General features: G+C 43.3%; 2 protein-coding genes across 2 annotated transcripts; one reads left to right on the top strand and one right to left on the bottom strand.

The window, feature by feature from the left end:
- LOC8081261 (BI1-like protein) lies at positions 5,851–8,670 on the bottom strand. Its single transcript, XM_002463699.2, has 4 exons — positions 7,848–8,670; positions 7,659–7,772; positions 6,372–6,529; positions 5,851–6,220 (listed from the first exon to the last, which is right to left on the bottom strand). Exons 1-4 carry the CDS (start codon positions 8,344–8,346, stop codon positions 6,014–6,016), a joined length of 978 nt encoding a protein of 325 aa, XP_002463744.2. The 5' UTR covers positions 8,347–8,670; the 3' UTR covers positions 5,851–6,013.
- On the top strand, positions 8,460–12,052 carry LOC8081260 (heat stress transcription factor A-2e). Its single transcript, XM_002466255.2, has 2 exons — positions 8,460–9,602; positions 10,808–12,052. Exons 1-2 carry the CDS (start codon positions 9,309–9,311, stop codon positions 11,531–11,533), a joined length of 1,020 nt encoding a protein of 339 aa, XP_002466300.1. The 5' UTR covers positions 8,460–9,308; the 3' UTR covers positions 11,534–12,052.

The following is a 12,421-nucleotide window of genomic DNA, read 5'->3' as shown; positions in this document are numbered from 1 at the left end:
CTCATGATGGTTGTTTAATCCCTAGTTAAGGAGGGTGGTAAAAAAAAAAAAACCTAATTTCAAACATAGCTTTTACCCCCTTTTGTGCAATTCAAAAACCAAGCAAAATTTGAGGTTGAGTTCAAAAGAAAAGTTGTAGGTCTTGTCAAGATGTACAACTTTGGTGTTTTGAGTTTTTGGAGTTTCAATACAAAATTTAAAGTAATTTTGAAAATACAATTTTCCAGAAATTGTCCCCTTTTCCGATTTGAATCCCCAATTCAAAATCTATTTGGAATTTTGAAAAGTGGTCAACATGAAAGTTGTAGGGCTCAAAAAGTTGAACAACTTTCATGTTGGGAGTTTTTCAAGTTGTTTGGAAAAATTAAAAGTAATTTTGGAAATTCTAATTTGCTCCAATTCAAAATTTGGAATTTCCCCCAATTTGGGATTTGAAATTCAAACTGTTTTGTCAAATTCGTCATTTTCCACGCAGAATTGGCTCTGGCCACCAAAAGATGTTTTGTAGTTCACAAAATTTTGTACAACTTTTATTTTGGTGAAATTTTGGCTTTAGTTCAAACTTTGGCTGTTTTTGCTAAAGGACAGAATGGGGAGGATATGGACGTCTACAGTAACCGATATGCTCCTCGGCGCTCTGTCCAAGCGCGGCCACCGCTCGCGCAGCGCCGCCTGCGAGCGTGAGGGCACGCAGCTGCTTGCTGCCAGAGTCGCCAAGCGACGTGGACGTCATAGCCTCGCTCCTTTCTCCTTTCTGAGCATCGACGTGGGCGACGTCGTCTGTTTGCTGTCCATGACCGAAAGAAACCCGACGCCCTTCCCCTTCAAATTCGTCGTGCTCAACACCTCTCTCACCAAATTGAGCCTTCCACCACTTTCGCCGCACTCTTGCGAACCCAGAGCGCTCCCTAGCACGCCCTCTAACCCGCCCAATCGCTGGAGCTTCTTCTTCTTCCCCAACTCCGGCCGAAAGCGCCGCCGTGGGCGCTTCACGTGGCCAGCCCTCCTCCGTGCTTCTCCACCAGTTCTGAGCAGCTTGACGAAGTCGTGATGAGCCCCTGATGCTCCCCAACTCGTCCCCTCGCCTTCCCGGCGGCCGGAGCGCCAAGTTTTCCCCTAGCCCCGTCCAGAGCTCCGCCAGTGCCGCTGTTCACGTGGCCATGCCTCCACAGACCACCTCTGGCCAAGTAGAGGGAACCAGAGGGTGTGCGTGAGTCCAAGTGAACTCCCCCGCTGCTCCACTGCCGCCGACGAGCACCCCAACGTCGAAACTGCGATCTCCGGCGAGCTCCTCTGTTTTCAGTTCGTGGCCAGGGACTTCGCGCGACAATTTGATGTTCTCCAGGGGTCTAATTGCAGAGACTGTGACTCAGGTGAATAGTGCTATAAGGACTTGTTTGTAGATGTTTTGCTGAATCTTTGAAAATTCATATCTGGAGTTTGGTAACTTCAATTTTGGTGAACCAAATTTTGTTGTGCTCCTTGAGATGTCTAGTGTTTATTAAAAATATGAAACTGACCATGTTTTGTAGTAAAATAATTAGTTATGATTTATGTCTTTTAATTATGCTTAAAGGGAAGAAATTCATATCTATTGCTGTATAGCTTCTTTTAAGATGAAACTTTTATGGTAGATTAATGATTATGTGTGTGTGCTGTGGTTAAGTTTTTAGATTCATTGGATGATATATGTTGAAGTTATTAATTTATCTTGTTTAGTGCTTATTAAATAGTTTACAATTAAAATAAAAATAAATAAATGTAAAATATGGTTTCTGTACCTTTATATGTGGTTGTTATATCATATAGATACATAATTTAGTTATGTGTTTGTAGAAAATGTCGAGTTTCTTAATTATCTTGCTGTTACATGCTTTCTTGTGATGGCAATTTATCTTTTTCATGGAAATTGCTATACTTATACAAATGGCATGAAATTAATACAGTAGACTTTGGAGAACATATATGAGCTGCTGTAGTTTTCTCAGAATTTACTATATACTTTTGATACATGGTTATTACTTTGTCTATTTACCTAAATAAATTAATAAAAACATGAAAGGAATTTATTTAGGGATGACCATGATGTTTTCTAGTATCTCTTTGATATATTTCAACTATTTGTGAGCTGGGTTTTGCCCAGGTCCAAGTTTGAAACATTAATGAAATGTTATTTGTCTATAATTAAATTATTAGTGATTTCTGGACAGTTTCTGGAACATTATGAATTTCTCTAGGTAAATGATGTTGGATATGAAACTTGTCTATAGCAAAGTTGTATATAATTCATGTATCTACCTGGTGTTAAATTTTGGTGGCATTTGGCCCTATATTTTCTGAGTTATGCCTGTTTAAATTTAAGTTTCAGAAATGGTTCCTCTCTGTCAAATTCTGGATCAGTTTCTGTAGTTGTGCAATTTCAACCTACTAAAATTATGAATCATGCTTTCATGATAAAAGATGAATTGTAGTAATGTTCATAAGCTTTCCAAAATGTTATGGATCATGAATTTTGGTGATCTAGAACTCTGGTTATAGATGTATGAAGCTTAATGTCTGATTCTGTCCAAGGTCTGGACAGAATTGTTTATTCATACTGTTTGGCCATGTTATCTATTAAATCAGTTTTCGAAGATAATAACAAAGTTGTAGAAAATTATCTAAGCTTTCCAGAAAGTCTAATATCACCTTTATTGGATGTTTGGATCTCTAATTATGGTTGAATGAAGTTGTGTATATGCTGCTGTCCCGGTTATGTGTGCAAATAGAGTTGTTTGTTTTTAGCTAGCCTTTAGCTTAATTTCCAAATTAGAATTTGAGTGCTTTTGGGATTGTGTGATGACCTGAGGTCATTATCTTTTATGACCTTTGGCACTTAATTATTGTTTGATGTTAATACTTAGTTACTGCCATTAATATTTAATTAAGAATTTATTTAGATAAATAGAAAACCTAATCATTTTAGGTTTTGATTGATCTTTGGGATTGATTGACAACCAGTGGTTACTTGGCATGATATGCTCCCTGGTTATAGATTATTTCATATAAATAATCTTTGTTGTCTGATAGCTACACAACCTTACTTAATGAAGATGATAAAATTTGCTTAGAAGTAATCTATGTTTTTGGGTAGCTAAGTTAGTTGTTTCTATACCGCGAAGGTAAATTGTACTCGAGGTAGTTATGTTTGTTGTTATCATCCAAGAACTTGTAACCTGTCTTTATCATGTCATGAACATCTCATTGATCATGCATATGCAACTCTACGTGTAGACTACGCTCCGGAGGAATCTAATCCTCAGTGGGTTGCTTCCGAGTTTGTGGATCCATCTGGTTTTGCTGAGTTGTCGGACTTCCCTTCCGGCCAAGGCAAGCCCCGGACATTAAACCCTATCCTTGTATTTTCATAAAGTTATTTATATCACTTGAGTTAATATGATGCATTAGGTGAATAGGAGTTGAGTGAATCCTATTTGCTGCATTATCTACCTTGATGATTTCAATATTAACCTTGGTACTCGCTTTATGAAAATGCTTAGTATGCTTAGCCCTGCTTATGAGATAGGTTTTCAAATGAGAAAGTTTGAAGGGTTGTTGTGGAATACTTTTAAGGTCAATAATGTTCAACTTGAGACCGGTCGGTGGACTTGCTTTAAGAATGGAGTCTTAAAGTAGTGTCTCCAACTGAGTCGATTAAGGACCGTACCGTTGATTGGCCTGTTGTGATTGAGAACTTTGAGTACAGCCCACATGCGGCGGTAAGCCTTACCTATAGCTATTCCGATACTTGAGAACGGCTAACCGCGTACTGGGAGTGGAGAGATGGCGAGAGTAGCGTGTACCCACCTTACGGATCTGAGATGACCGGGAAACATCTAGATTGGCTGTAGGATGGTGGTGTACTGTACTCTCGGGTGACGCTGGACCCGTTCTTGTATGGGAGGATCTATAGAAAAGGTTGACATATGCAAGATTAAGTTCTACATATGTCGTGTGGTACTGAATCCCCAGCTGGGTTTAATCGATTCGAATCGCCGTGTTTCCTCGGATATGGAGCCTCAATCCTCACACCATCATCGTAGTAACAAGTGAATCTTTGGTATGAGAAAGATGTGGTATGCTTATGCAAGTTTGATAATAGTTTTGGTTAGTCATAAATGATAACCTTGAGTTAAAACTTGAAAGTAGGTTTAATCTTAGTAAGCTTTTATGCAAAAGAAATGCTTTATCTTGATAAAGCTTTACCTTGAATCCCTATAGCCTGCATACCTGAGTCTTCACCTCTTTTCTAGTCGGTTAAGTCTTGTTGAGTACTTTTGTACTCAGGGTTTTATAACCCCTGTTGCAGGTGCTGACTTAGTCTGCTAATGGAGGTCATGTCGGTGGGCGCGACATGATTTATCCACCTCTTCTACCTTAGAAGCTTCACCTAAGATGCTTCCGCTACTCTATACACCTTTTGGAAATTTAGTTAAGTTTATACTTCATCATATGTTGTAAATTAAGTTATAAATCTTCCGCACTCTGATGTAAGTTATTTTTGTAACAAATGTTGTAATGTTGTGGTAACTCCATGTTGATCCTGTACGAGTTAAAATGTGGATGATTCGGGGTCCTCCGAGGGCACCCGACAGACTATCCAAGTTATATGACTCTCATGTGCAGTAGTCAGAGGTCTTAAGGACAATGTCAAGTGCATGTGGGCCATATAATTAGGGTGGTTCTGCCACACAGTACAAGTGCCTTCTCCATGCCGTACCCGACAAATGCATTTGTTATATTTGGCATTGCAATTATATCACATTATTTGTCTTTCTTTTCTTCAACGAAGTAGAACTATAGGAGAGTTGTGTATCATTTCATTAAGGCATTAAGAATTTTAGATAGACCAAAAAAAAGAGCAAAGACAAAATCTGTTCCCCAAAACACAAACACAAATGACCAGAACCAGAAAGACTCAAACCAATGTAATGGAGCAATAGAAGGTGTAGCTCCTGGAGAGCAGAAGCTCCTACAAAAGCATCAAAGGGCTCTCATTATTTACCGCTTGCAGGAGAACCATTTGCGCATTTGGGCTTTACACCCTTACGCATGAATTTTAATGCTTCCATAGCTCCCAAACAACCGAGAAGACTAAAGTGTTAAATCATTTCGACATTTCTTTGTATATCCCCTTGACAACAATACACCATCAGCTGCTGAAACGTTTTGCGTTAGTACCAGGTGCAATGGTCCAAAAGTCCAAGCTCCTGCAAAACCAAGACCGAGACATGCCAACGAAAATAAAGAGATTAAAATACGTTGGATGGTTTCTTTGGCCTGGCCACACAATAGACAAGCAATAGGATGGAATAATCCACTTTGGGACAACCGATCTGCCGTCCAGCACTATAGTTGGCCATGCAGCCCGTGGCCCGGCCCGGGCACGGCCCAGCAACTACCGGGCCATGCTTGGGCCACCACCATGGCCCGTGGCATGACTCAGGCACGGCCCGATACTTAATGGCCTAATAAAAAATATAGCTTTTTAATTCTTAAAAAAAATGTAGATGTGTTGACCCATTCATTCATCCTAATTGGCATGTTAAGAAATGTAGCCTGCTAATTCTAAACAAAAAAATAAAATATAGGTCTGCTACTGACCTGACACGACCTTGGCCCGGTGGCCCGCCGTGCCTTCGGGCCGGCCCGACAGCCCGCGGGCCGTGCCTTGGGCCATACCCCTAGCACGAGGCACGGTGATGGCACAGCCCAGCCAGCACGACGGCACGGCGCGGCCCGGGGTAGGCACGGCACGGCCCGATGGGCATCTATATCCAGCACAATAGGCAAGCAAACAGTCTTGGACTATTGGCAGTTGCATGCACAAAATTATTCTTAACCGCTAAGGTAGACATAAATTTGAACTAAGGTAGCACCGATAGAATCTAATTATAAATTGGAGTATCCATGAGCATTACAGAGTTTGTGATATACACAAATGTACGTGAGAACAAGTGAAAGCTTGACGAGCTCAGCTATCAGCTGCCCTCAGCAGCTGCAGCAGAGACAGGAACAGGTTGATGACGTCGAGGTAGAGTGATACAGCAGCCCATATGTATTCATCGTAGGTGTAGCGCTTGATGATATTGTCCGTGTCATAGATGATGTATCCACAGAAGATAAGTGACGCCAATCCACCGTATATCATCACAGATACCTTACCCAGCGGGAAAAAGATCTGCACAGCAAAATCTCTATTAGTATGATGCATAATTCAGCATATAAGCAAATAATTAATTAGATGATGCATTCAAAATCCACCACAAGTTAAAAATATCTTAATAAAGATATAGAAATACTTAATGGGAATGAAGGTAGATCCATCCAACCTGGATTAGTGAAAACACCATGAGCACCATGATAGCAGCAAATAGGAAGGGACCAAGGAAGTTGAAATCATGGCCCCTCTTTGCAGCCCAGAAAGTGTAAGCAGTTAAGCTGATCACCACCACTGCTGTAAGAATGGCAGCCTCCAAAATGATTTTTCCTGCACACATAACAAACAGACAATCAACTCCTTCACAGAGAACAAAATCCTTCTTGATACAAACTTGCTCGAAATGGGAACATCAGCAAAGCACATTGCAATCAAACATGGCAGAATTCCAGTCAGTAGATGAAGTAAATTGCCACAAATGGAACTGATCGCATTGCATACTTCTGCAATATGTCATAGGGCCATTCAAAGTTTAGGACCTTACGCTCATGTGTATTTAAAGAGTTGAAGTGTCCCATGAAATTCATCTAAGCTAGTTTATAGACTGTCAAAAAGTTCGTAACCATGGCCACGTGGAGTTTTGATGCCATGCCCACAAAAGAACTATAGAGGCAGAAACAAATACAGGATATGTAACTCTAATACAAACTTGTAAAAGGGAGAAACCTAATGATGGTTTTGCTCATTGGTTTTCTTGTCACAAAAGGCAAAAAGAATAAAGGCTTCCACTAGGAACAACCTTTCAACAAGAATTACCAGTCATCAAACCCACAGATGGAGCAACGTACCAAATGCCTACGCCTAAAGTTTTCGCTATTGGATGGGCAGATTACAGAGATGCCTATGCCTAAAGTCTGGAGATTAAGCCACAAACACATGAAGGTTAATAGTTTATCATAACAAAAATGGACAGGGCAACAATAATGGACAGGGCAAACTAGTACCGTGTTTGTTCAAAATTTGTGCAGGTTGATCTAAAGCATATATTAAACACATTGGAACCTGTAATCTAAATACAGATCTATGAACTCAGATGAATCACACTTTTTGCAGGTTTTGTTGCACATCATATTATTTCGGCTGAAATCGATGTCGACAAGGTGCTAAAGGACTCCAGCAGCTCAAGACAGTATAATAGAACAGACCTTAATGCTAAGACAGGATTTGTTTACTGTCGATTGGCTTGCCAAAATTTTCTGAATGATCAAGTATACCAAAGTTTAGACCAACAATGTGGTTAAAGGAGCATTAAAAGAAGGGGAATCCTAATGCAAAAAGAAACCCCCATTCACTACAATCACCAATTAACTCAAAAACCGTTTTGAGATGCTCAATTAGACAAACCGTACAAAATCATTCACGCTATCACACCTATTATGACATAGAGCAAGCAAATTACCGCTAGTGAAAGCGCATGTCATGCCAACGGCGAAGCTGATGGCGACGGTGAAGAGGCCGAGCAGCAGAAGATTGACCGGATGCTTCTGGTGGTAGTAGTGCAGAGGGCACAGCACTGCGTCGCAAAAGGTTACCGATTTCAGCTCACGGGGAAAAATAATCCCCCAAAAGGCGGGAGAGCTGGGCTTACCGATGAAGGGCAGGATGATGAGGAAGATGTAGAGCGCGATCCCGGCGTTGGAGGAGACGAAGAAGTTGGAGACGGCGGGCACCTTGACGACGAAGCCGGAGACGGCGGCCGTCATGGCGAGCTGGACGGCGAGGATGACGTAGATCTTGCGGACGAACGCCCACCGCAGCTCGGGGCTCTCCGTCATCCCCGGGTACAGCAGCGAGGCCCCGCCGGCCTCGAGGTCCGGGTCCGCCTTCCTGAACCCGAACATGGCCGCTAGTCTCTCCCTCGCTCGCTTCGCTAGGGTTTCGTAGGCCGGCCGGCGGAGACGCGAACGACAACTGGGCAAACAGAGGACGAAGACGGAAAGCAAACGAACAGTTGGACAGGGAGTACTTGGAGAGATTGGATGGGAAGAAGACAAAACGACCTTCTCGATGCGGGGGTGCCTTCGAAGAGAAGGCAATTGCGACATGGGCCGAATGCAGCGTGTGCACCAGGCCCATCGTGCAGACATGCGGGCCGTGGCTATGGTCCAGACATGCGGTCCGTGCCAGGTGAGTGGACCCAAACAGCCATCGCTGTCTGCCCATTTGAGCCTGACGGGTGTCGCCGCGTCGTCGTCTTCGCTGTGAGCTCTCTCACCCACCAAATCTCGCAGCAGGTGCCAGGTGCGGAGGAATCCATCCCCAATTTGCGTTTCTCACTCCCACCACCGCTTCTTCCCGGATCCCTTGTCCTCCTTGTTTTCCTCTGACCAAAAGCGGGAGCCGCTTCCCGCCACTTGAGCGCGCGGCGAGCTCACCTCGGTCTCAGGCAGTGGCGCCGTGCGGTGCGGGGGGCGCCCGTGCTGCTGGTTTTGCTCCAGGGGAGAAGGGGGCAGAGGGAGCGGAGCAGGTTGGGGACTTGGGGCGTCTGCGTTTTCTTTTGCGGGGCTGTGGGTCAAAAGCGCGGCGCTTTCCGCTCCACCTTCTCACGCCGGAATCAAATCGATGCCCCTCTGATTTGGTTCGTGGTATCGGTGCATGAGCTTGCTCCAAGAGATCTCCCTTTTGGTTCGGCGTCAGGGGTTCTGTGAGGTCACGCGGTGTCTTCCTCTTGGTGCGGCTCACATGTCCGGGCGCTTTGATTTGTGCCTACTGCGCGAGTGATTCTGCTGCTGTAGCAGCTGTTAGGTGCGCGCGCGTCGTGATGGGGTGAACTGAAGCGTTCCTCACAGAGCTGGGTGGGTTTATTTCGCCGCCTGTCTGCTTCCCCGCACCTTGTTCTTGTGCCCATACTTCTTTGCTTTTGTCACGCCTGAACCGTGTCTTCTTGTAGTATCTGAGGCTTGGCAGTTGGCAAGTACATACTGACTAGCAACTTGCTTAGATATAAACCGTGTCTGGTGCAGAGCCCAAAGGGGTTGCAAATATTTGATGCATAGATCTGCTTCCTGTTGAGGCGAGGTTCTAAGTCTGCTCTGTTGATGGGGCTACCATGAACCACGGGAACGGGATGTTGAACTCTGTCAAGGTGGAGAGCCGGCCATCAGTGGTTGCTACCAATGGCCAGCCTAGGCCGATGGATGTGCTCCATGACGGCGGCCCACCACCGTTCCTTACCAAGACGTACGACATGGTTGATGACCCAACCACGGACGCCGTTGTGTCATGGAGCGCCACTAGCAATAGCTTCATAGTTTGGGATCCTCATATCTTTGGGACGGTGCTGCTGCCAAGGTATTTCAAGCACAACAACTTCTCCAGCTTCGTTCGGCAGCTCAATACTTATGTAAGTTGTTAACTCCATCGTTGTTTTGATCCCATGTTCTATGATGCGGTGTGCTGAAATCCTACTTCCTTGTTTGTGGAGTGAATTACAGTTAAGTGTTTGAGAATTGCCAGCATTCCTCAATGGTGATTTTTGAATAACAGGGAAAATTGGATGCTCCCTCTGTTGCACTCATGCAACTTGCCATGAAAAATCCTAATTGTTAGCATGATAGCATGTGTGTCGTCTTTTTCTTTAGATATGTGCTTAAGTTGCAACTTTGTGTGGAAGTAATCAAAGCAAGGTAATCAGGATCCAGTTTAATTTTGATTAAGAACTTAGTATGCCTTGGAGTAGGATGGCACCAGTTAAAAGTTGGTCAAAACCTATGAAACAAAAAATAAACTCTAATAACCAAATTATTGCGAGGGAAAAAAACTGCACAGAAGAGAGTATGTTTGATTAATTTGGTTATCGCCATTGAAGTAAACCATAGACACTGTTGATGCTTAAGAATACTAACAATCTAACCACAGACACTGCTAGTGGTTAAGAATATTAACAATCTAGAAACTACTTTTAAGATCTTCCATGGACTGCATAATAGAAAATAATGCAGAATTGTCCTTCAGGAGCAGCTGTTCACCATAAGCTTGTTGCTCCTCAGTGCATGCTTGTTGGAACACATGTGTTTCTGTAAAATCTAAGGGGTGGCGTAATTTTCCTGGAGCAATGGTCTGGTTTGAATATTGAAACTTCCATTGCCTGGAATTTGTTTTTCCGATCTTCTAAAACTTTTAAAGCTGGCGCCTGGTATAATATATGTACAGCACAATTCCATCCTGTCAGTAGTTGTTGATATAATATATGTACAGCACAGGCACCGTACTGAAGGTCTGATGACATTGATCGACTTTGTTAAAAATGATGCATTATATAAATTTTGCAGGCAGGCAGGTCATCACCTACAATTTCCAAATGAATTCTTGTCCTTCCATATTGTCTTTGATCTTCCTGTATTTTGCCTTGTGATAGTATTTTGATGAGGGATTTGTTTTCTATTCTTCGCGTGAAAATAATATAATAGGTTGAAGAAATATTGGTTCTTCACATGATTCCTCTTAATTTTGGCATTTTATCCAACCTGAAATGATTTCAGCGGTTAATTCTTCCTCAATGAAAAATGGTGATTGATATTTCTGATGACTGGATTATTGCTTTGGCAGGGCTTCAGAAAGGTGGATCCTGACAGATGGGAATTTGCTAATGAAGAGTTTCTGAGAGGTCAGAGGCACCTTCTCAAAAACATTAGGCGGCGGAAACCTCCACACTCATCTCCAAATCAGCAATCTCTTGGCTCTTACCTTGAGGTAGGGCACTTTGGGTATGAAGAAGAGATTGATCAGCTGAAGAGGGACAAACAGCTCTTGATGACTGAAGTAGTGAAGCTAAGGCAGGAGCAGCAAAATACAAAGTCAGACCTACAGGCCATGGAAGAGAAATTACAAGATACTGAGCAGAAGCAACAGCAGATGATGGCATTCATGGCTCGAGTCATGCAGAACCCTGATTTTATGCGTCAACTGATCTCCCAGCGCGAGATGAGGAAGGAGCTTGAGGATGCCATCTCAAAGAAAAGAAGGCGCCGCATTGTTCAGGGACCTGAAGCTGATAGCATGGGCACTGGTTCTAGCCTGGAGCAAGGGTCTCAGGTAGTGTTTGAACCACTGGAGCCGGTGGAATCACTTGCCAATGGTGTGCCATCTGATCTGGGAAGTTCATCTGTGGAGGCAAAGGGTTTCGAGGTCCAACAAGGTGTTTCTTCATGTGGCTCTGAGCGTCTTAATGGCAAGCCAACTGCAGAGTTAAATGATGATTTCTGGGAGGACCTTCTGCATGAGGGGGGACTCGGTGCAGGTAATGCAGTTGGTCAGGATGATATGAAGATGTAGTCTCAGAAGGTAGCCTGCCTCAACTGAAAGAACATGGATCCAGACATTAGCGGTACTTGTTTTATCACAATGGCTCCGAGTATCTTTACCATTATATGCTCGTGTATCACAGTTTTGTACCCGATTCGACCCTTCAGTCAATGAGATGCTATATCAACTGTGGTTGTTAATACAGTCTTCAGCATGCGGATGGAAGTTGGATTAAGATGTTCCTATGGTATCTCTGGATACCATAGTTTGTTTTCTTTTGGCCTACTGCCCGACCCTGTTACCGTGGACAATGTTTGTGCAAACAACATGGTTATGTTGCCTGCAGGCTATCAGTGTATCTGTTCTAACTAATCGCAGCGCTGGTACAGTGCAGTGGCCTGCCAAGCTGCACTATGAGATTGTAGGGAAAGACCAGATAGCTTGTATATATGTAAAGTGATCCTTCTATGTCTGCTGATCTATAGTAACTTATCATGTGCACCTTTGGTCTGTACATAACGTATTTATCGCCGTATTTTTTCCACATCATTGTCTTGATTTACCCACTTATGTCTCATTGCCTTCCTTCTGGTTTTCTCGTTGCTATGGGAAGCTGTGATCATGAGATGCTCTGCTTTGCTACTGATCCGAAGTGGTCGTGCCGCTGGAATTCCTCCCTCCTCCAAAGGTGATTGGAAGACGTTTTGAACTCAATCTTACACTGTTACACATGTACTAGGTTGGTCAGCGCCAGTGCCCGGAGATCTGTTTGCATGCAAAACTTGTTTTCAACTTCTGAAATGTAGAGCGTTTATCTGCCAGACCTTTACATATGGCACCGTAATTTTTTATTCTCACTCCAATTGGTAGCCAAAGGGTTAGCAAAAAGAAATCGAAACTTATTGGATTTCAGTTCTA

This window comes from Sorghum bicolor, chromosome 1 (genome assembly GCF_000003195.3).
Source record: "Sorghum bicolor cultivar BTx623 chromosome 1, Sorghum_bicolor_NCBIv3, whole genome shotgun sequence".
In the NCBI taxonomy this organism is placed as follows: domain Eukaryota; kingdom Viridiplantae; phylum Streptophyta; class Magnoliopsida; order Poales; family Poaceae; genus Sorghum; species Sorghum bicolor.
This window is presented reverse-complemented; position numbering and strand designations above follow the sequence as displayed.

Coding starts and splice junctions, on each gene's coding strand:
- LOC8081261 (XM_002463699.2), bottom strand. CDS start 8,346: ATGTCTGCACGATGGGCCTGGTGCACACGCTGCATTCGGCCCATGTCG. Junction 7,773..7,847: donor CATCATCCTGCCCTTCATCG/GTAAGCCCAGCT, acceptor TTTGCGACGCAG/TGCTGTGCCCTCTGCACTAC. Junction 6,221..6,371: donor TGGTGTTTTCACTAATCCAG/GTTGGATGGATC, acceptor TTTGCTGTGCAG/ATCTTTTTCCCGCTGGGTAA.
- LOC8081260 (XM_002466255.2), top strand. CDS start 9,309: ATGAACCACGGGAACGGGATGTTGAACTCTGTCAAGGTGGAGAGCCGG. Junction 9,603..10,807: donor TTCGGCAGCTCAATACTTAT/GTAAGTTGTTAA, acceptor TTGCTTTGGCAG/GGCTTCAGAAAGGTGGATCC.